Raw genomic sequence first — 24,675 nt, 5'->3', positions numbered from 1 at the left:
GCTGAGTAAATGTCAAAAACCACACAGTGTTACAGCACCAGAGACCTGGGTTCGATCCTGACCATAGATGCTGTCTGTACGGAGTTTGTACGTTCTCCCTGTGACCATGTGGGTTTTCTCTGGGTGATCCGGTTTCCTCCCACATTCCAAAACACACTGGTTTGTAGGTTAATTGGCTACGGTAAAGATTGTAAATTATCCCTTGTGTGTAGGGTAGTGCTAATGTACAGGGTGATCGATGGCCGGCACAGACTCGGTGGGCCAAAGGTCCTGTTTCCACGCTGTATCTCTAAAATAAACTAAAATTAAACTACTGTGTGAGGACTGGTGTCAGGAAGTCTACATCATGGGGTCCAGTGTTGGTTTGGTCTGAGCTGACCCCTCAGCATCCAAGGAAGGCCAAATGCCCTCTGCAGCTTGAAGTTCTACTGTAAGTGGAAACAACCTTGTAAGATCTCTCTTTTGTTTTCAGAACACGCAGTACAGTAATCAGACAGCATGCCAGCTTCTCACTAACTTGGTGCTGCTCGATGTAAACGGTTTGGTCAGCGGTGAAGCCCTCATTCTGTACCGAAACGTGCCTGCCATGTGAGTCTAATAGTTTATTATATCTTAATATTTGAGGAGAAATGGAGCAGGATTGCCTAATATTGCTGCAGTGTAGGAGATTGGAGAAGCATGGAAACAAACCCTTCCGCCAAACTTGACCATGCCGACCAAGATGCCCTAGATGATCTACACTAGTCCCACCTGGCCGTATTTGGCCCAAACCTATCCTTTCCATGTACCTGTCCAAATGTATTTTAAATGTTGTTATAGTACCTGCCTCAACTACCTCCTCTGGCAGCTCATTCCATATACCCACTACCCTCTGTGTGAAAACATTATCCCTCAAGTCTCTACTAAGTCTATCCTCTCTCACCTTGAACCTGTGCCCTCTGCTTCTTGATTTCTCTACTCTGGCTAATCTACCCAACCTATTCCCATCATGATCTACACCTATTAAAGATCACACCTCATTCTCTTGCACTGCAAGGAACAAAGTCCTGGCTTACCCAAACTCTCCTGAGAGCTCAGGCCTCCAAGTCCCCAATTGCATGTGGGAAATAAAATATAACTTGGCCCGATAATCTGCCCTAGTTACCTTGTCTGGCCTAAATGTTACTCCTAACTAGTCCTTGAGTTACCCACAACACCCTTTGGTTTGGCCATAAATGCCATTAATGAATGGCATCAATGGTGGTCGCATCTATGAATGAACACAAAAGTTTAGTAATATCACACAGAGGGCGGTGGGTATATGGAACAAGCTGCCAGAGGAGGTCGCTGAGGCAGGTACTACTGTATAACAGCATTTAAAAGACATTTGGACAGGTGCATTGATAGGACTCGTTTAGAGGGATATGGGCCAATTACTGGCAGGTGGGACGAGTGACGTTGGGACATCTTGGTCGGCGTGGGCAAGTTTGTGGGAGCTGGGTTTGTTTCCATGCTGTATTTTGGGAGCCTTCTGTGCTAAGTTTCTAAGTTGTGACTCTTCAAATGTACTTCATTGACTGTACAACACATAAAGACAACGTCAAAAGTACATGAAAGGTGCCATTTAAATGCAAATCCGTATTTATATTGCAGTGACAGGATTTGGCTTGAATCCAGCCCTTTTCTGGCTCCTCAGATAAACACTAGAAATAAACTGTTGAATTACATATGCCTAGCCCAAGGATGTCTATTCCCTTTCTGCCAATTCAAATTTGTTAAGTAAATATTGAAGTGATGACAGGAAGGTTGATAAGTACATGATGTGTCTGTAAAGGGTCCAGTCCTGCTAATACAATGGTTCAATGGTTCTTTATTAGACATGTACCAAGGTACAGTGAAATACCCTTTTTACATACAGTTCAGTAAGATTAATGCCATACATAAGTACAATCCCCATTAAGCACAGAATGTACAGAAACAGCCCACTTAGTCCATATGCAAGAGTCGCCAGGATTTGGCACCAGAAGGGTCCCTTGCAGCCGTCACCCGGACACCTTCAGCCTTTGTGCTCCAGGGGAGCCTCCCACAGCCGACCTTGAGGGACCCCCGGTTCCTCTGACTGGCCTTTTTGTTCCAGCGTCTTTGTTCTTCGTTGTTTACGATTACGATCTAACATTTTCTGACAATGAAGCAGCTAGATGGAGTCTTGTGAACGATATAATTTGACAGATGGAGCCCTGACTCTGGCCTGTTGTGCTCTCAAAGTGCTCTTTGAGATGCAGTGTTAACGGCAAGGCCACTGGAATTATTTAGTTTTAGTTTAGTTTAGTTTATTGCCAAGTGCATCGAGGTACAGTGAAAAGCTTTGTTGTTGCGTGCTATCCAGTCAGTGGAAAGACTAGACATGATTACAATCAAGACGTCCACAATGTACAGATGCACGATAAAGTGAATACCGTTTAGTGCAAGAAAAGTCTGATTCATTATAGTCCGGGGGGGGGGGGGGGGGGGGGGGGAGGGGGAGGGGGAGGGGGAGGGGGAGGGGGGGGAGGGGGAGGGGGAGGCTCCAATGAGGTAGATGGTAGGTCAGCACCGCTCCCTAGATGCTGATAGGATAGTCCAGGTGCCCGATAACAGCTGGGAAGAAACTGTCCCCGAATCTGGAGGTGTGTGTTTTCAAACGTCTTGCCTGATGAGTGAGGGGGGAATAGGGAGTACAGATATTCTCCAGTGCTACTTCTCCATCGATCCAGCCCCGAATAGGTTGTTTAAATGGTAGCTAATAAATTATCGTTGGCGTATACACAGTTGCCCAATACCACTAAGATTAGCAAAGGTAGCTTGTACGGAAAACCCAGAGCAAGTGTAGGAAAACTACTAGGGAGAGTATTTGCTGCCAGTACAAATATGCAGACTCTGGGTGTGGGGGGAATGGGTTTGCTAATGACTAATTACAGGTTACTGTAGCTATTGAGAAACCAAATATCAGTGCCACTGTGGAACCTGTTTAAACTTGCCAGGTTAGAGTTTTCTTCCATTAGTAATTGCATGCTGCATACGGCAGCTAACATTTGCAAAGTAACTCTTGACAAATGAGGTACAGTGAAAAAGCTTTTTTGTTGTGTGCTATCCAGTCAGCGGAAAGACCAAACATGATTACAATTGAGCCGTTCACAGTGTACAGGTACAGGATAAAAGGAATAACGGTTACTCCAAGATAAAGTCCAGTAAAGTCCAATAAATGTTAATCTGAGGGTCTCCAATGAGGTAGATGGTAGGTCAGGACCACTCTCTAGTTGTTGATACGATGGTTCAGTTGCCTGATAACAGCTCGGAAAAAAACTGTCCCTGAAGGTGTGCGTTTTCACACTTCTATATCTCTTGGGTGAAGGGAGAGGGGAGAAGAGGGAGTGAAATTCAGAATTACGATGTCAGACTTCATTTCATTTTACAGAGTGTGGCATGACAGCAGCTGAGAGCTGGGATGAATCATAAGATAGTGATTGGGGCAAGGAACCACCTTGCACAAGATAAGATTGTCTCTCTCAGGCTGACTCATCCTTATCTCAGTCTTCAAATCTGAGCACACCCTTGTCTGTGTGATCTGGTGTGTAGAGGGCACCTGGGGCACTGAGAGAGCTGTCCTACCTTTGCTGAGTACACAGGAAGACTAGATGTGCACGTATTGTGGCTTTGAATGATGACTGACTGCAGTACAAGCAATCTTGCTGACTCAGTGTCTAGCCCAGGGAGTAATTCTCAACAAGAACATGAGACAGCGGAGCAGAATTAGGCCATTTAACCCATCGAGCCCACTTCACCATTCAATCATGGCTGATGTATATTACCCTCTCAACCCCATTTTCCTGCCTTCTCCACATAACTTTTGACATCCTTACTAATCAAGTATCAATCTCTGCTTTCAAATTAATGACGGCCTCCACGGCTGTCGGTGCCAATGAATTCCGCAGATGCACCATCCTCTGACTAAAGGAATTCCTCTCCTCATGTTGTGAATACAGACAAATTCAAGGCTCTGATGAAGCGATTGTGATCATTGACATTAAATGCCCCAATTTCAAACTGTTTGGGGGTACAGTGGTGCAACTGGTAGAGCTGCTGTCTCACAGCACCAGAGACCTGGGTTGGATCCTGACCTCACCTGCTATCTGTGTGGAGATTGCACGTTCTCCCTGTGACGGCAGTCAGCCTGACAGTGGGTTTTCTCCGGGTGCTCTGGATTCCTCCCACATTCCAAAGACACGCGGGTTTGTAGGTTAATTGGCTTCTGTAAATTGTCCCTAGTGTGTGGGATAGAACTAGTAATCACTGTGTGTATGGGAGTGGATGAGAAACTGGGATAACATAGAACTAGTCTGAACAGATGATCGGTGATCGGCTTGGACTCGGTGGGCTGAAGAGCCAGTTCCCATGCAATATCTCTAAACTAAACTAAACCTCCCATTCCACTCCCTCCCACATTTCTCCCACCAGCTCTGTCACCATTTTTCTCTCCCCTCCTTCAACTCATCTCCCATCCCTCCTTTCTCCAAGTCCCCCATTTCCCCCTCTTTCTCCTCTCTTCTGTCCCCTTCCACCCTAATCCCTCCCTCTGACTTCACATTTCATTCCTTCTCTCCCTTCCTTATCTGACATCCCTTTGTCTCCATTTCACCTCTAGCCTTTGTCACTGTCTCCACTAATCAGCCAATCACCCCTTCTTCACCTGTATCCCCCTATCATTTGCTTGGCTTTGTCCCAATCCTACCTCTGTTTACCAGCTTTCTCCCCTCAACTCCAACTGTCTGAAGAAGGGTCTCAAACCAAAACGCTGTCTGCCCATTCCCTCCACAGATGCTGCCTGATCTTCTGAGTTCCTCCAGCACTTTGTGTTTTGCTCAACATTCCAGCATCTGCAGTCTCATGTGTCAACACTTCAACAGTATCTAATTGTAGTGAAATGCCAACAGATCTCCTGAGATCACCAAAAGGCACAAATTGCTAATTCTGATTTTGTGCTTTCAAGCTCCCTCACTGGGAGTGTGAAAACAAGGAAACTGCCTTCCAGGTACCTAGAAACTATTTAAAGTATTTTTGCACACCTTTCTTGATATGGAGCGAGTCTATTATTTGTGACGTCGGTTGTGATATAAGTTTGGCAGCTATTATTTCTTTTGTTCGAAACTGATGCCCATCTTTCTTTTAATGGCTGCTTATCTTGTCTTCAATTGTTTAACTTGTGCTTTTTGTCTTCCCTTATTTTGCTGAAGGACTAACTACCTCCCGAAACTCTTCTACGTGGACACGAATATCGCAGCATCTCTGGGGCAAACAGCCCCCAAAGGGCTTTCTTTCCAGAAGGATTCACAGGTGCGTGTGCACTTATCGTTTGGCATGTTTTGATTCATGGCTTAAACTAGCTGGTAGGGGGGATTATGAAATCAGCCATCTAGTTTAGAGTTCAGAAATACAGCACGGAAACAGGCTATCCGGCCTACCGAGACTGCGCTGCCCATCGTTCACTCGTTCATACCAGTTCAATGTTATCCCACATTCGCATCCTCTCACTGTACACAAGCGGCAATTTTACAAAGGCCATTTGACTTACAAACCCGCACGTCTTCAGGATGTGGGAGGAAACCGGCACGCACGGAGAGCGTGCAAACTTCGCACAGACGGCAGCCGAGGTCAGGATCGAACCCAGGTCTCTTGCACTGTGAGGCAGCAGCTCTACCATCTGCACCACTGTGCCATCACTATTGTTCCAGCCAGTTAGATAGAGTACATTTTCGTACCTGCGGTTACGAGGTGCTCACTGGTCAGTGTACTTTGTAGGTACACCAGCAGCACACAGATATGTAAACAAGGCACTCTGTAAAACCCATAATAAACGACAAAAAAAATTCAGTAAATATATTTAAACAAACAATTAAATAGACAATAAATGGTAATTATGCAAATTGAGGCAGGGTGATGAATTGTAAATCATCTTACACTGCCTTATGATTTCTGCCTCTCCACCATTAGCCGTGTGAAAATGGTATCTCGCTCCCAACCTGCTGTGACTTTTGTGCTATTAATGTAGTTGGAAATTACTTGTCAATTAAACTTGCTATGGAACTCTGACAAAGGGTTTGCAACCTAACACTTTCTCTGCAGGAATCTGAATATTCTTGGATCATGGCTGAGGACTGAAATAGAAAATCCCAAATGCTTAAAACATTCAGCAGGTTTAGTTCAGAGATACAATGTGCAAACAGGTCTAATGTACTTAATTAAAATTTAAACCAACATCTGCAGTTCCTTCCTACCAATTTACTTTAGTTTGGTATATTATTGTCATGTGTACCGAGGTAGTATGAAAAGCTTTTTATTGCCTGCCATCCAGTCAAAGAAAAGCCTGTACATGATTACAGTCAAACCATCTACAGTGTACAGATACAGGATAAAGATAACCGAGAACAGGCCGACCATATTGTAGGATAAATCTTCCTACTGTGTTTAACTGTTTAACTGCATTAGCTCAGGGGGTCTCAAGAGACTGATAGACCATTGAAAGCAGTTTTCAATAGTCGACGGTTGGGATAGTGGCTTTGGGGAAAGGGATGGCAGATAGAAAGGAGAGGGGGTGATTAGGGAGTCGATCTTGATGCTATCCGGAGTTAGATGTGGAAGTAAGTAAAAAGCACTTGACTTCTGATCCCTTTTTCCAATTTCAGAATGCCTTGGGTTAATTACAAATTATTTTCCAATGCCGCCATAATAAACAACATCCCATCCCAAGCATTAATCTCTGAGTACAAATCAAAGTTAGAAGGACACACTGACACGTACTCTGAATTAACAGCTGTTATCTACCCACACACACATATCCAATTAGGTTAAAAAAACTGGGCCATAAAGTTAATTGTGGTAAAGCAGATGTTCTGGAGTGATTTCAAGAGGGTAAATTAACCACAAGGCTTGATAACCATTACTAGGCTCCCATTGCCTTAAGTCTCATGGGCTGTGCTAACTTATCATCACTCTCAACTGTCCATGAAGTCTCTCACAACTCAAATTATTATGGCAGGAAGGAACTGCAGATGCTGGTTTGCACAAAAGGATTAAAAATTAGTAATTAGTAAACGATTAAAAATTAAATTGTAAGGTTGTCAGGGGTTATGGGGAGAAGGTAGGAGAATGGGGTTGAGAGGGAAAATAGATCAGCCATGTTTGATTGGTGGAGTAGACTTGATGGGCCGAATGGCCTAATTCTGCTGCTAGAACTTATGAACTTATGACACAAAGTGCTGGAGTAACTCAGCGGGTCAGGGAACACCTCTGGAGAACATGGATAGGTGATGTTTCAGGTCATGACTGGATCAGTTCTAATGCAGGAGCTTATTCTGCCCATTGGAACAATGCTGACCGGTGGTAGATCAATCTATTCACTTCCACTTCCCCTCCACCAAATCTCTGCAAATGCCCATCCCCTCAACCAAACTGCCGCAAATTCTGCTTCTGATTACTGTATTTAGAATTCCTTTGCCACCAAGGTTAAACAGCCTCATTTGTAGTTACAGGGTTCATCCCTGATCCATTTTCCCATTTTTGAATAAGAATGTAAGTTTGCAGTTTTCCAGAACTCAGGGAAACCCTTGGATCTCTAGAGCTTTTAATGATCAGGTGCTCCATGCTTTTTCCCCTTCTGTTTGTTAGCACCCCACGATAAATCTCATCTGGACCAGAGGATTTATCCTTTATCAGTGGAACTTGTCTTTCTAGTCTGTGAGGTGGCACAGTGGAGCAGTGGTGGAGTTGTTGCCTCACAGCAGCAGAGACCCGGGTTCGATCCTGACTACGGGTGCTGTCCAACGAGTTTGTACGTTCTCCCTGTGACCACGTATGCTTTTTCTGAGTGATCCGGTTTCCTCCCACACTCCAAAGACGTACAGGTTGGTAGGTTAATTGTCTTCTGTGAATTGTCCCTAGTGTGTAGGATCGTGCCAGCGTATGGGGTGATTGCTGGTCGGCGTAGGCCCGGTGGGCCGAAGGGCCTGTTTCCGAGCTGCATCACTAAAGTAAAGTAAAAGTAAAACTGGAGGGGTCATTGCTGAAATGATGTATCTGGTTTGTTGTGTGTTCTGCTCCAATTTTATTCTATTTGCTCGCCTATAGATCGTCTTAAAAATTGTGAAATATGACGCTCGTGGCAATTTTCTGGGTTGGGAAGATGTCAGAGGAGGTACTTTACAGGTGAGAAGTTGCACAGTATCATCTTTTGTGTTGCTTCTTCATGAAGCAGTAAGATGCTTTTAAAACTGGAACAGTACAGTTATCAAACTCAGCGTTCCAATGATGGCATTTAGATGTTATTATCTTACTTCATGGAACATCATCATGAAGGTCAGTCTTTAATGACCCTGAGAGGATGCGGGTACTCAAATTGGAAAATGCACATTACTCACGGTTAAATCGGAGTTGTCATAAACAAAATTAAAAAAAAGATCTTAAAATCTCTAATTTTCTCAATTTGTTACTTTCACAGAGAATTCACATCGTTTTAAAAACAAAAAGTTTTATCATGTCAAGAAAAGTCTTTCAATGTTAATCATGGGTATAAAAAAGCATTAACAAAGTCTCTTGCACTTCCATTAATTGGGCTTTATATTTTAACATGCATAATATTTTAAGTGATTTTCAACACGGATGACAAAACCAATACAGTTCACTCATTCAGTGTCAACTGCCTCTGCTAACATTGGAACAGTTGCCCAGTAGTGCAAAGTGAATTTATGGAGAGATAATGAATGTAGGATTAGTATAAATGGGTGTTTGATGGTCAGTACAGATTCAGCGGGCAGAATGGCCTGATTCTGCTTTAAGTCTTGAATAGGTTAGGAGTATCAATCCTTGCAACAATGTTTTTTAGATTTAGAGAGATATGGTATGGAAACAGGTTCTTCGGCCCGCCCAGTCCTCGCCAACCATTGATCCCACATTCACACTAGTTCAGTTATCCCACTTTTGCATCCACTCCCTACGCACTGGGGGCAATTTTCCAGGCCAGTTAACTCACAGACCTGCATGTCTTTGGCATGTGGGAGGAAACCGGGACACCTGGAGGAAACCCATGCGGTCACAGAAAGAAAGTGCAAACTCCATACAGACAGCTCCCAACATCAGGATCGAACCTGGTTCTCTGGTGCTGTGAATCAGCGGCTCTACCAGCTGTGCCACAGCGCTGTCCCAGATACAACTGTCAGGTCCAAATGCCAGCTAAGCCACAAAAATAAACATCAGATCGCACATTAAGCAGCAGCAAATCATTACCTCATGGACTTCACTGTGTGTTTGTTCATGTTCCATGTGGTGTTGACACATCACAAAGTCATGACAGCAAATGTTGATGGCTTCTCCAATATGACAGGCACAATGCTGGGCCATTGCCACGGATCACTGGGTTCGTTCTGGCCGGACAAAGTGGCTACATCCCTCATGGGTGTCAAGTTTTAGAGTGACGGGCAGGAGTTAATAAGTTCATTTGTCATGAGAGCGGAATTAGACCATTAGGCCCATCGAGTCTACTCCGCCAATCACTCATGGCCGATCTATCTTTCCCTCTCAACCCCTTTCTCCTGCCTTCTCCCCATAATCCTTGACACCCTTACTAATCAAGAATCTGTCAATCTCCACCTTAAATATACCCAATGACTTGGCTGTCTGTGGCAATGTATTCCACAGAATCATTGCCTCTGGCTAAAGAAATTCCTCCTCATCTGCTTTCTAAAGGTACATCCTTTTATTCTGAGACTGCCCTCTTACCCAACACTCTCCCACTAGTGGAAACATCCTCTTTGCATCCACTCTATCTATACAGGCCTTGCACTATTTGGTAAGTTTCAATGAGGTCTCCCCTCATCCTTCTAAACTGCAGCGAGTACTGGCCCAGTGCTGTCAAATGCACAGGAGTTGAGAGCGGGTCTGAGAAATAAATCAGGAGAAAAATAAATCAGCCGTGATCTAATGGTGGAGCAGACTCAATGGGTCAAATGGATGAATTCTGCTCCTATATCTTACGATCACACTTGAAATGGTTTGCTCTGTCTTAACACACGTTTATGTTTTCCACCAGCTCTGTCCCGACACGCAAACATTGCTCGACGCGGCGTACAAATTTGGCTCATTCTATGCCCAGTCGGTGAGTGTTGTCGAGAACAGGTGCAGCACGACTTGGACTACGTTTGTTTATCTTGAGTCTTAAGAAATGAATGAAGATATAGAGTCATAAAGAGTCATAGAGTGATACAGTGTGGAAACAGGCCCTTTAGCCCAACTTGCCCACAATGGCCAACATGTCCCAGCTACACTAGTCCCACCTGCCCACATTTGATCCATATCCCTCCAAACCTGTCCTATCCATGTACATGTCTAACTGATTTTTAAATGTTGGGATCGTCTCAGCCTCAACTACCTCCTCTGGCAGCTTGCTCCATACACCCACCACCCTTTGTGCGAAAAAGTTACCCCTCAGATTCCTAATAAATCTTTTCCCCTCAACTTAAACCTTTGTCCTGTGTTCCTCGATTCACCTACTCTGGGCAAGAGACTCTAAAATCTAAAATATAATATCCTCCCTCGTTGTTTTATTGTTGAAGTCATGCCTGCTGCCCGTAAATGACTTGAAAGATGACACCCATTTTTGGGCACTAATGTCAAGTCAGGTGACTCCAAAACAAAAATCACAAAATTGGGAAGTTTTTGCTTTAAGATGTTTTTCTTCCATTTAAAAGGTTTAGAAGCCAACTTTACACAGGGTCGACTGCTTCTAATTGCTGAGACACTTTTTTGAACAATTGGAGCCAGGTTTGGGAGACCAAGTCCCTTCATAGAAACATAGAAAATAGGTGCAGGAGTAGGCCATTCGGCCCTTCGAACCTGCACCGCCATTCAATATGATCATGGCAGATCATCCAACTCAGTATCCGATACCTGCTTTCTCTCCATACCCCCTGATCCCTTTAGCCACAAGGGCCACATCTAACTCCCTCTTAAATATAGCCAATGAACTGGCCTCAACTACATTCTGTGGCAGAGAATTCCAGAGATTCACCGTGTAAAAAATGTTTTTCTCATCTCAGTCCTAAAAGATTTCCCCTTTATCCTTAAACTGTGACCCCTTGTTCTGGACTTCTCCAACATCGGGAACAATCTTCATGCATCTAGTCTGTCCAACCCCTTAAGAATTTTGTAAGTTTCTATAAGATCCCCCCTCAATCTTCTAAATTCTAGCGAGTACAAGCCGAGTCTATCCAGTCTTCTTTCATATGAAAGTCCTGACATCCCAGGAATCAGTCTGGTGAACCTTCTCTGTACTCCCTCTATGGCAAGAATGTCCTTCCTCAGATTAGGAGACCAATACTGTACGCAATACTCCAGGTATGGTCTCACCAAGACCCTGTACAACTGCAGTAGAACCTCCCTGCTCCTATACTCAAATCCTTTTGCTATGAATGCTAACATTCAGTGTGTGATTGCTCATTCTTTTATTTCAGTGCACAATACGAGTCTCTGACCTTCTCCAGCGATTCCCAGAGCCAGTGCTTTATGAGCTCTTTCTCCACTACAAGGATAACCAAGGACAGTCAAAGGTGTGGCCTGTCCCAGTACGCAGCCTAAATCTAGACAGGAATGGCTTGGGTAAGTCACTGCGATGAAATAGATGCATAAAATGGCCATGGCACTGACAGAGCCCCTGTCCATCAAAACATTCTCAGTTTATTGTTCATAAGTTCTAGGAGCAGATTTAGGCCATTTGGCCCAGCAAGTCTACTCTGCCATTCAATCATGGGTGATCTATCTTTCCCTCTCAACCCCATTCTCTTGCCTTCTCTCCATAATCCCTGACACTCTTACAAATCAAGAATCTGTCATCTTCACCTTAAAAATATCCATTGACTTGGCCTCCACAGCACAGGAGACAGTGATTTCCACAGATTCACCATCTCTGACTAAAGAAATTCCTCCTCATCTCCTTTCTAAAGGATCTGAGCTTCTCCAGTCTAACCTTGTAGCTTACATTCCTCCATTCTGGAACCATTCTTATAATCGTTTCTGTTTCCTCTCTGGAACCCTCCACACCTTTACAAAAATGAACAGAATTAGATGTAACACGCCATTTGTAACTGAACTATTATTTTTTATACGTTCAACATTAGTTCCTTTCTGAAGAAGAAAAGATGACATTTCGGGTCACAACCATTCTTCAGACTACCTTTTTGCAAGCAGTCTGAAGAAGGGTTCCAACCCAAAATACAGGGCCGGATTTACCTATAAGCTAGACAAGCTTAAGCTTAGGGCCTCGAGTTCTAGGGGGGCCTCCGGCTAAGGCAGGACACCTACTGTTCAACTCTGGGCAGGCCCCCCTCTCTATCTCCATCTCCCCCCGCTATTCGTGTCCGGGCCGCCGGGCTCCGCTCGCTCCTCATCCGCCGGCACGGCAGGCCGCCTTGCACATGCACATTGCTGCGGCCTGCACGTCCTCCCCCCTGCACATGCGCACAACCACGGCCAGCACATCATCGGCCGCCCTGCGTGTGCGCACTACAACGGCAACTGGCTGGCGCTGGGCACTTTCTCCCTCGCTTTGAATTGTGGGAGATTTGGCCGCCATGGCTGTCCGGTCGCTGCCTCGCCGCCAGCGCTGAAAACCAACGCGGAGGGGAGGGGCCTCACAAGTGGAACAGCTTAGGGCCTCTCTTCATCTAAATCCGGCCCTGCCAAAACATCACCTCTTTTTCGCCAGAGATGCTGCCTGACCCGCTGAGTTACTCAAGCAATGTGTGTCTATCTTTGGTGCAGGAGATGGATTGACGATGTACTTGATTCCCCAACTCTAGGTAAAAGACTCTGGGCATTTGCCCTATCTTTTCCTCTCATGATGTTGTACACGTCTATAAGATCACCCCTCATCCTCCTGTGCTCCAAGGAATAAAGTCCTAGCCTGCTCAACCTCTCGTTCTAGCACAGGCCCACAAATCCTGCAAATTTGTGCCCTTTCAGTTCACTGCTCTACATAGATTAGACTCACTAACTGTTTATTGATTGGTGTGTGAATGGTGGGCCAAGTATCCCACTGTGCTGTCAGTTTTCTCTGAACTTCACTCCAGAGACTTCAGCCCAAAACCCTGGGCTTCTGTTGTCGGGCAGAATCAACTGATTGCTGCTTTAGACTTAAGATTTTAAATTGTGGAAATTGGCCCTTTGACCCAACGAAAACCGTGCCGACCAACAACCACCCCGTACACTAACAATATCCTATGCACTAGAACCAATTTTACAAATTTTACCGAAGACAATTAACCTACAAACCTGTAGGTTTTGGAGTGTGGAAGGAAACAGGAGCATCCGGACAAAAGCCATGTGGTCACAGAGATAACACCGTACAGACAGCACCTCTGTAAGGCAGCAACTCTAGCGCTGCGCCACTGTGCTGCCCTGTGCTCTTTGAGAGCTGCTGGCTTTCATTTGAGATATTAAACTCAGGCACTGATTGCCAATATTACCCCGATGCACAAAAAGGGAGCAAGGCAGAATAGTGGGAACTAAGTCTGACCGGTGGTTGGTAAGATTTTAGAGTCCTTTATAAAGGATGAGGTTTTATTTTATCGTGAAGCTCACGATGAAATAGGCCGAAGTCAGCATGGCGTTGGGAAGGGGAGGTCTTGCTTGACAAATTAGTTGGAATTCTTTGAAGAAGTAAATAGCAGGACAGACTAAGGAGAGTCGGTAGATGATGTTTACTTAGATTTTCAGAAAGCCTTTGATAAGATGCCACATGTTAGGCTGCTTAGGAAGATGGGAGCCCGCGATATCAAAGGGCAGATAATAGCATGGATAGCAGGTTGGCTGGATGTTAGAAAACAAAGAGTGGCAATAAAGGGAACTTTTTCTGGTTGGCTGCCAGTGACGAGTGGCGTTCCGTAAGGGTCGGTGCTAGTGCCGCTACTCTTCACGTTGTATAATAATGATTTGGACGAGGGGATTGAAGGCTTTGTGGCAAAGTTTGTGGATGATGCGAAAATAGGTGGAGGGGCAGGTAGTGAGGAGAAAGCAGGGACTCTGCAGAAGGACTTGGACAGGTTGGGAGAGTGGGCAGAGAAGTGGCAGATGGAAAATAGTGTAGCAAAGTCATGTATTTTGGTAGTAGGAATAAAGGCGAAGACTATTTTCTAAATGGGGAGAGAATCCAGAAATCAGAGGTGCAAAGGGACTTGGAAGTGCTGGTGCAGGAATCCCATAAAGTTCATCTGCAAGTCGAATCAGTAGCAAAGAAAGCAAACTCAATGCTAGCATTTATTTCATGAGGGCGTATACAAAAACAGAGATTTAATATTGAGGCTCTATAAGGCCGCATTTGGAATATTGTGAGCAATTTTGGGCACCTTATTTGAGGAAGGGTGTGCTGGCTCTGGAGAGGGTACAGAGGAGATTTACAAGAATGATCCCAGGAATGTGTAGGCTAACCTATGATGAGCGTTTGTCGTCACTGGGCCTGTACTCACTGGAGTTTAGAAGAATGAGGGGGGACCTCATTGAAACATACAGAATAGTGAAAGGCTTGGATAGTGTGGATGTGGAGAGAATGTTTCCATTAGTGGGAGAGTGTAGGACTAGAGGTCATAGCCTCAGAATTAAAGGACGTTCTTTTAGGAAGGAGATGAGGAAATTTTTATTTAGTCAGAGGGTGGTGAAACTGTGGAACTCTTTGCCACAGAAGGGCATGGAGTTCCAAGACAGTGGATATTTTTAAGGTCGAGAAAGATAGTTTCTTGATTAGTACAGCTGTCAGAGGTTATGGGGAGAAGGCAGGAGAATGGGGTTGGAAGGGAGAGATAGATCAGCCATGATTGAATGGCGGAGTAGACTTGATGGGCCAAATCGCCTAATTCTACTCCTATTCCCTATGACCAAATCACCTGAACTATTTTGAAAACAAATGGCAGTAAGATGCTCTCATCAATCAATATTATAAAATTATATGGGTTTATTGCCACATAACAACAATATTATTAATAACGTTCAAATTGTACAATAAAACAATATTGCACTTAATGGGAACTTACGTTGTGCAAAGTGACTGAACATTTTCTACACGATTGACTACAGAAGTATTTCAATAGCTGTAGAGCTGTTTGGGATGGAGACATTTGTTAAATGCTATTATTTATATTTGCAGGAGCTGGAGCAGTAAGGAGATTCTTTTTGGTTGATGGACTGACAGGGAGGAAGGGCAGTCTCAGTAACCCACCGAGCTACGTCAGTTATGCTAAAGACCTGGTCCTAAGGTGAGAGGAAGTCTGTTAGAGATTCCAGTACGGGACCTTCAGATATTCAAATGCTCGCTTTTCCTTTAACTTAAGGGCCTGTCCCACCAGCAGTCCCATCAGGATTTTCGGACAGCGCAAGATTTTTGGAGCCCCGCGCGATGTCGGGACCAGCCCCGCACAACTCCATACGCCTCCGCGGTTCTAATTGGGACCGGCCCCACGAGGCCGTCCGCCTCAAGCGACCACATTTGGTCGCACTAGACGCATGCAGGCCCTTATGTCTGTCCTATTCTGTCAGAGGCTAAGGGTGTGTTTGTTCCTAAGTCTCGCTCTTTGCCACTGACTTAAGTTTCAATAACTAATCATTCTCAATTCTTTCCCAAAGATAGACACAAAGTGCTGGAGTAAGTCAGCAGGTCAGACAGCATCTCTGGAGGAAAAGGATAAGTAATGTTTCGGGTCAGGTCAGCTTGTTCAGACTGAAGAACCATCGCAGACTGAAGAAGGGTTCCGACCCGAAACATCAGCTGTACTTTTTCTCCAGACATGCTCCCTGACCCGCTGAGTCACTCCAGCACGTTGTGTCTGTCTTTGGTGTAAACCAGCATCTGCAGTTCCTTCCTATTACTATTCTTTCCCATCCTATCATTGGATGCGATCGGCGACTCTGCACAGTGGGCCACTGGATCTGCACGGTGGATTACTGGATCTGCACAGTGGATTACTGGATCTACACAGTGGATCACTGGATCTAAACAGTGGATCACTGGATCTGCAGAGTGGGTCACTGGATCTGCACAGTGGGTCACTGGACCACACACTGATGCAGCTATAGAGCTACCTGTTCCAGTGCACCCACCCATCTCAACCTTGTGTGCTGCTATGTAGAGTTTGTGCCCTCTCCCTCTGACCATGCAAGTTTCCCCCAGGTTCTCCAGTTTCCACCATATCCCTAAGACCTGCACAGTCTAGGTTAATTGGCCACTGTAAATTGCTCCTAGTGTATGCAATCTTCAAAGTGCTGGATTACCTCAGGCAGACTGAAGAAGTGACCCGACCCAAAATGTCAGTTATCCATTCCCTCCACTGATGCCACCTGGGCTGTTGAGTTACTCCAGCACTTTGTGTTTCTAGCACCTGAAATGCCTTGTCTCTCCAGCTCTCAATCTTGCTCATTTCTTAGCCCCTCTGCATCACTTCAACAATTTGGAGACTGGAACTTTGAAGGCTTTGAAGGTTCATTCTATCTGTTTTGGTCAGTGATGTATTGGGAGTTTTATTGTGACCCCTGGAGGAGTTTGTTGAGTTTAAAATAGGCTCTGACATACCAGGTGCCTCAATGGGATTTTATCAAGTGCCTGTGATGAAACTGAATCCTTTATCTCATTACAGGACCTACCTGCCGACCAGCAGCCCAACCAGTGAGCCACCGTTTTTACTGACTGTACGATATGCGCAGGCACAAGATCTCCAAGAACAAGCTCAGGTAGAAACTCCCCTTAGCTGTTATTGGGGAAGGATTTCCGATCAAATCATTGTTTCAATGCAGAGTGAATTGTTTTTAGCCAAATAATTTATCTGAGATAGCAGATTAGTTGGCATCAGCAAAAAAAAACACGCAGTCACAGGGAGAATGTGCAAACTCCACACAACCAGCACCTGAGTTCAGGATCGAACCCGGGTCTCTGGCACTGGCAGACAGCAGCTCTACCAGCTGTGCCACTGTGCTGCCCTTTAAGACATTCAACACAGTTGCTTTGCAAGATTAAGGATATGTTAATGATGGTTAAATGATTAGCAATCAGTGAGAGAGAAAAATGGATATGGGTTTTACATTGAATGTTGTATAATCTAACAGCATTAAAAGACCCTTTAGCCTCAGTGATCTTCATTTCAAGCTTCCTCTTCATTTGTGGGAGAGCAGTGGGGAAGAAGGTTGAGCTGCCTTTAAAGCAGAAACTTAACTTGCCCAAATCCTATCCATGTCTCTCGGTGAGATTAATAAACTGATTGGAAAGCAGCTCAATAAGCTTTCAATAAATCAAACGTGCTGACGGAGACCACTTGAGGCAAAATATCTCTTTAACTACAGTGCTGTCCTTGACAATTGCTGTTCGGAAAGTATGGCCTCTGTGATGGATGTTGCCGTGGTTACATAATTAAATAGGAGTTAAAAAGCGCCCTCTCTGATTATTTATTGCATTTCTTCCCCCCCCCCCCCCACTCTCTCCAGGTGACATTTGGTGTTCAGTATGAAATGAACCAGGCAGCGCATAAGAGAGACACAGATGTAAGTAAAAAGAAAAAAAAACGCATTACGACCTCGTCCTGTCCATTAACAGCACTGAGAAAATAATAATTGGAATCACTTCCAGCCTTTACGATCGCACCATCCCTCATAAGCGACGTCGCTTTGTTATATCAGTGATATAAATCATTTGAAAAATGATTTGGAAGCTTGTTCAGCTATGATTGGTTTTGAGGTTTCTTGCAACGAGCAAAATACATCGGAGTATGGTGCTTACTGTGGAGTGTTTGTTTTCTCCCCCCCCACTTTGTTCCTGGATGTATGTGAGACTTGCAAGGCCAGTATTTATAGTCTGTCCCTGAACGCCCTTGAATGAGTGATGGGTTTATTTCATCGGGTGGTGAGTCACGATACGATGGAAGTGGACTACTGATTAGGACGGAACAGGTAAGGTCAGCAGAATTCCTATCCTGAAGGACATCAGTGAACCAATGGGTTTTACACCAAAGCCCCAGTAATTATAGGGTCACCATTCCTATCCTGCCTTCATATTATATTTCATAGCAGCTCCTGAGTACGCTCAGTCTGCCGAGGCCTACAGGATCTCCTGGTTGCCAACCATTTCAACTCCCCTTCCCATTCCCATACTGATCTTTCTGTCCTGGGCCTCCTCCATTGCCAGTGTGGGGCCACACACAAAGTGGAGGAACAGCACCTCATATTTCTCACGGGTAGCTTATAACTCAGCAGTATGAATGTTGAATCCTCTAATTTTAAATACTTCCCTCCCCCTCCTACTCTCTTCCTCCACCCTAGTCATTTAACCAGTTCCACAGTTCACCACATTGTATCTCTCTTGAGATCACACCTTCCCTAGCCAACAATGGGCACCTCCTTGCCTGAGGTCATTTGTTGACCGTCCTGATTGTTCCTGGTCTTTTCTCGCCTCCAGCTCTTCAACCGCCCCATAATTTCAGTCTGAAGAAGGGTCCTGACCTGAAAAGTCACCTATCCATGTTCTCCAGAGGTCCTGACCCACTGAGTTACTCCAGCACTTTGTGTCTATCTTTAGCTCTTCGGTCCAGACCTGTGAATTAAATTAAAATTTCCCTGCTAAAGTTTGGGACTTGAACATGTCTCTGGATACCTCATTTATATGGTTCAGACCTCAATAGGTCAAGTATGAAAACAGTAGAAATGAGCAACTTCAACCCTTTCATTTTGTAGCAATAAGCCAAAAAAACTGGATAACTTCAGGAGTTTAAAGAAAATCTTTTCCCCAAATGCGCACACAAGGTTAAAGCTTGTTAATTCAATCAGACAGGCGTGCTCTGAACGACTACAGCCCTGCCTCCAGAGACTGTAATGAGAACAAATGGTATTGAGTTTGTGCACATAGTTTCTATTATGTAACTTTTATCCACTCAGTGAATTCTGCTGGGTAACTTTGAGGTCTAATATGTATAAAGTATATGGGCGGCACAGTAGTCCAGCGGTAGAGTTGCTGCCTTACAGTGCCAGAGACCCGCGTTTGATTCTGACTAGGGGTGCTGTCTGCACGGAGTTTGTATGTTCACCCCGTGACTACGTGGGTCTTCCCCAGGTGCTCTGTTTTTCTCCCACATTCCAAAGACGTGCAGGTTTGTAGGTTAATTAGCTTCTGTAAATTGTCCCTGTTGTGTAGGATAGAGCTAGTGAGGGGCCTGTTTCCCAGATGTATCTCTAAACTAAACTAAGCTTAATGAAGAAACTCAACCGAGGACACACAGTGCTGGAGTAATTCAGTGGGCCAGGCAGCATCTCTGGAGCACATGGATAGGTGATGTTTCGAGTCAGGACTCCTCTTCAGACTTGGCGCCCAACCCAACCCAATTGGAGTCCAACCCAAATCTGAGTGCGTATAATACCCGGACTTTAAGGCACTGGCAGAATAGTGGGAAAAGATGATTTATTATGCTACACATACACATGTTGTTGGTCAAGAATAAAAGACACATTCAGTTATTCTAGGTTGATCATCCTATCGTTATCTTTAGTTTATTTTAGGTTAGAGATACAGTGCGGAAACAGGCCCTCAGCCTACCGAGCCTGTGCCGACCAGTGATTCCTGTACACTAGCACTATCCTACACACTAGCGACAATTTTCATTTTTCACCGCAGCCAATTGACTTACAAACCTGTACGTCTTTGGAGGGTGGGAGGAAACTGGAACACCCGGAAAAAACCCACGTGATCACGGGGAGAACGTACAAACTCCGTACAGACAGCATCCATAGTCAGGATTGTATCCGGGTCTACTCTACCGCTTGCACTAACTCTACCGCTTGCATCACTGTGCTGCCCATTTATCCTGGATAAAGGACTGAACCAGACCAGCACTGCACAGCTTGGCTCAAACACAAATGTTTTAGCACTTGCATGTAGTTGGGTCTAGTCGGTCTCGGGTCAGGTACACAGAAATCGGGCTAAATCATCGTGATTTTATCTCTTTGCATGAGTTCATATTTTTTGAGTCCGTAGGCTATTTGTTGTTTAAATAGACTGTGTTGAGTAAACGGACTTTGCTTTCTGTAAAACAGCCAGCTCAGCTTCAAGTCCCACCCTGTCTCCATTTCATTGACTGGCACAGTAATGTCATTGGAAAGGGAAACAAGAAACTGCAGATGCTGGTTTACAAAATAAGACACGCAAAGTACTGGAGTAACTCAGTGGGTCAGACACATCGAAACGTCACCTAACCACATTCTCCAGAGATGATGCCTGATCCGCTGAGTTGCTCCAGCACTTAATGTAATTCGATGCACGGGTTGGATTGAGGAATATCATAAAACTGTTTAAAGTGTGAGGTCCTCAACAATCCAGTCCTTCCACAGATGCTGCCTCACCTGCTGAGTTACTCCAGCACTTTCTGTTTTACTCGGGATTCCAGCATCTGCGGTTCCTAGTGGCTCCAAATAAACCCTGCCCTTGAGTCCCATGTTAAGTTGGTCAGCATTGATATTGGACAGTGTTAATCAAGGTAGCATGGAGGTGCGATGATTAGGCACTTGATTAGCAGCCAAATTTCAAGATCACTGACCCAAGGACATGAGTTCAAACCCCACTACAACAGCTGGAAAGGGTGAAGAAAAGATTTTACACGGATTTTGCAAGGACTCGAGGGACTGAGCTATAGGCAGTGTTCAGCAGGCCAGGTCTTTGTTCCTTGGAGGGCTGGAGGCTGAGGGGCGATCCATTTGCGGTATATATGATCATGAGAGGAATAGAGAGGGTAAATGTACAGAGTCTTCTACCCAGAGCAGGGAAATTGTGAACCAGAGGACATAGGTTTAAATTAAACGGGGGAAACATGTAATAGGAACCTGTGGGACTAAACATTTTCACACAAAGGGTGATGAGTTTATGGAACATGCCGCCAGAGGAGCTAGTTGAGGCAGGTGCTATCACAATGTTTCAGAAACATTTGGACAGATACACGGTTAGGATAGGTTTACTTATCCTATCCTATGGGGAGAAGGCAGGAGAATGGGGTTGAGGGGGAAAGGGAGAGATAGATCAGCCATGATTGAATGGCAGAGTAGACTTGATGGGCTGAATGGCCTAATTCTGCTCCTATCACTTATGAACAAATGTTTAGGGGGATATGAACCAAAAGCAGGCTGGTAGTAGTAGTGTAGATGGGTCCTGTTGGTCGGCGTGGGCAAGTTGGGCCGAAGGACCTGTTTTCACGCTGTATGTCCAAGACTATAATAGCCAGGAAACTTAAATTCAAGTATTCAAATAAAGTTGCAATTAAAATAATGTTGGTCTCAGTAATGCTGACTATGAAACTAGTGAATTGTGCGGACATCTGCCTGGTTCACTGATGTTCTGTGGGGGAGGTTATCTGCCATTCCATGTGTGACCCTCTGATCCAGTGTGGGGGACTGTTGACTGGCTTCTTAGTTTAGAGCCATTAGGGATGGACAATATATGTTGACATTGCCACCGAGACCTACAATCGGGTAATTTGAGAACACAGTGGTGCAGTGGTAGAGTTACCGCCTCACAGCGCTAGAGTCCCAGGTTTGATCTTGACTAAGGATGCTGTCTGTGTGGAGTTTGTACGTACTCCCTGTGACCGCATGGGTCTTCTCCGGTTGCTCCGGATTCCTCCCACGTTTCAAAGATGTGCAGGTTTGTAGGATAGTTGGCTTCTAAAAATAGCCACTAGTGTGTAGGACGCAAAAGTGGGAGAGTATAGACTTAGAGTACAGGCGATTGTTGGTTGGTGTGGCCTCGGTGGGCCGAAGGCACTATTTCCACGCTGTATCTTTAAAAAAAAAAAAAAACTAAAGCAAAATTATGCCACCACTTGTTACAGAGTTACAGACGGGATAAGAATTTATGGAGGCCAGTACACAATGTTGATCTGTCTGATTTGGTCTATTTAATGGGGTTCTTTTAAAGGCTTTCTGCACAGTAATCTGAACAAGGTTCATATTGTGTTGCAAACAATCCTTAGTCATAGAGGATGGTTGTGGTTCAAACATCTCATCAGAAGGATTCGATTAATAACAATCTAGTGCGTGGACTATTATAACAAAATGTTGTCAATTAACCCAGGGGGTCAACACTGCCCGAGCCTGTTGAAGGTGGCTGAGGGTTTGGGTAATGTCTGTAAACAGTCATTCAAGCCTAAAAATAATGTCCCAGCCTTGAATGTTTGGTGAATGTATGCTCAACGTTATCGGTTTCAGATATTGTCTCTGGCTTTTGCTGTTCATGTCAACAGTGTGGTTTTGTTCCTCTGATATTCTCTGTCAACAAGAGGGATAAAGGTTTATTTTGTGGACTTGATATTAACTAAATGTGGACAATGATAACAGAGTCAATAAGTTGTTTACAATGAGCAGATTACTGGCCAGCTTGGATCCCGCACAGTTTCCAATGCTCACTGCAGGGTTTCCATTGAGATGAAATGGTCTCCTGGCTGCAAAGGCAGGCCCATCTTCACACCAAGGTCTCCCTCCACCATCCCGTGTGGCGTGTCGGGCATGTAGTATGCATCATACTGTGTAGGGCGGCACGGTTTGTCATTGTCAGAGATAGTTAATGAGTTCTGAGAAAAATGCATTTTATACATATTTTGAACCAGGGGGGCTACCTTATTCTGAGGGCAGCCATTGACACTCACACTGACACTGATCGCCACATGTCAATGCAGAACCACAATCTCTGTCTTATCCCAGAGACACCTTACATGGCGGCACGGTGGGGCAGCGGTAGTGTTGCTGCCTCACAGCGCCAGTGAGTCAGGTTTGATCCTGACTAGTGCTCTCTGTGAAGAGTTTGCATGTGACCGCGTGGGTTTTCTCTGGGGGCTCCGCATTCCAAAGGCGTGCAGCTTTGTAGATTAATTGGCTTCTGTAAATTGGCCCCGAGTGTGAAGGATGCGAAAGTGAGACAACGTAGAGATGGTGTATGGGTGATCGAAGGCTGGCACGGACTCAGTGGGACGAAGGGCCTGTTTCCACGCTGCGTCTCTATACTCTAAGCCCCACAGTTGTGCTAAAGTGGGTAGAGTCGGATAGGTCTGGCAGCTCAAAGCTGGGCATTCATGAGCCTCTGTGGATGGCAACAGACATATAACAGTACCCCAATCTGTCACCTCATGTCCTGCCCCATTCCTCACCATCATACCAGGGGATCAACCCTGGTTCATTGAGGGAGCAGCACCAGAGAAGTTCATAAGGTCTAGGAACAGAATTAGGCCATTAGGCCCATCGGCCCATTCATTCATGGCTGATCTATCTTTCCCTCTCAACCCCATTCTCCTGCCTTCTCCCCATAACCCCTGGAACCTGTACTAATTGAGAATCTATCAATCTCCACCTTAAAACTCTCCATTGACTTGACCACCACAGCCTTCTGTACCTAAACTGGCAAAGCTACAGCAGAGGATTACTTTCATACTAAAGGATGGAGCTAAATGATCACACAACCAATAGATCAGATCAAAGATCCTGTTACATTCCATAAATGGCGGTGGGCAATTAAACAGCTGTTCGGAGAAGGTAGCTCATAGAATACCCCTTTGGGGGGTTAATATAAATAACCTCCGATTGTCTGGAAACTCTGCAGGTCCAGCAGCAAAGTCCTGGGCATGCCATATTATTGGAGTTCTACTGGAGCTGGCTTGAACTGCCAACATAAGGGCTTATTTCCCTGCCAACGGCAGATCATATCTTCATTGTGGATGATTTACTCAAAGGGTTACTTGTCTCGGCTGTTCCCAAACCCACAACCTCTACCGTTCTGCAAGACAAGCGCTCACACCCTCTTCTCCCCGCTTCCATCAGGCAAGAGGTCCAGGAGTGTGAAAACGCACACCTCCAGATTCAGGGACAGTTTCCTCCCAGTTGTCATCAGGCAACTGTACCATCCTATCAAAAACTAGAGAGTGGTCCTGAGCTACCATCTACATCATTGGAGACCCTCAGACTATCTTTAACTGGACTTTACTGGACTTAATCTTGCACTATACATATTTTCCTTTATCCTGTATCTGTACACTGTGGACGGATCAACTGTAATCATGTATAGTCTCTCCGCAGACTGCATAGCATGCACCAAAAAGCTTTTTGCTGTACCTCGGTACATGTGACAATAAACTAGACTAAACTAAACTAAACCTTGTCAAGAGTCATTTTGCAATTTTTCGCAGCCTTGTGCAACATGCAATTACTACTGGAAGAAAACTCTTTAATCTGGCAGGTTTAAACAGGTTCCTCAGCAGTCCTGATATTTGGTCTGTCAATAACAACTGTAACCTGCAACTAATCAGTAGAAAATTTCCCCCCACATCTAGAGTGGACTGTTTCTTGCATTAAACATTATTCCCTTTATCGCGTATCTGTACACTGTTGACGGCTTGATTGTAATCATGTATAGTCTTTCCCCTGACTGGATAGCACGCATTTAACTGTACCTTGGTACACCTGACAATACACTAAACTAAACTAAACTAATAGGTAGCAGACACTAACTTCCCTTAAGCCGCTCACATTCCTGATTTGGAAATATATCGTTGTTCCTTCATCATAATCCTGGCCCAGTGGCCAGACCCTCATCCTCCATCGGAAGGACTGCAGTGG

General features: G+C 44.9%; 1 protein-coding gene across 3 annotated transcripts in view; it reads left to right on the top strand.

Moving 5' to 3' along the window:
- The window catches only part of LOC116982565 (meckelin-like), a 78,713-nt gene that overhangs the window by 18,180 nt on the left and 35,858 nt on the right, over positions 1 to 24,675 (top strand). For all 3 annotated transcript variants that reach the window (XM_033035832.1, XM_033035833.1, XM_033035834.1), the window contains exons 8-15: positions 473 to 588; positions 5,250 to 5,349; positions 8,140 to 8,217; positions 10,097 to 10,162; positions 11,517 to 11,661; positions 15,200 to 15,308; positions 16,683 to 16,776; positions 17,524 to 17,580. In XM_033035832.1, coding sequence (XP_032891723.1) covers positions 473 to 588; positions 5,250 to 5,349; positions 8,140 to 8,217; positions 10,097 to 10,162; positions 11,517 to 11,661; positions 15,200 to 15,308; positions 16,683 to 16,776; positions 17,524 to 17,580 — 765 coding nt within the window. The remainder of the gene's footprint in view (positions 1 to 472; positions 589 to 5,249; positions 5,350 to 8,139; positions 8,218 to 10,096; positions 10,163 to 11,516; positions 11,662 to 15,199; positions 15,309 to 16,682; positions 16,777 to 17,523; positions 17,581 to 24,675) is intronic.

This window comes from Amblyraja radiata, chromosome 17, assembly GCF_010909765.2.
Source record: "Amblyraja radiata isolate CabotCenter1 chromosome 17, sAmbRad1.1.pri, whole genome shotgun sequence".
NCBI classification, from domain to species: Eukaryota; Metazoa; Chordata; class Chondrichthyes; order Rajiformes; family Rajidae; genus Amblyraja; species Amblyraja radiata.
The sequence above is the reverse complement of the archived record's forward strand: the minus strand, read 5'-3'. Positions and strand labels throughout refer to the sequence as shown.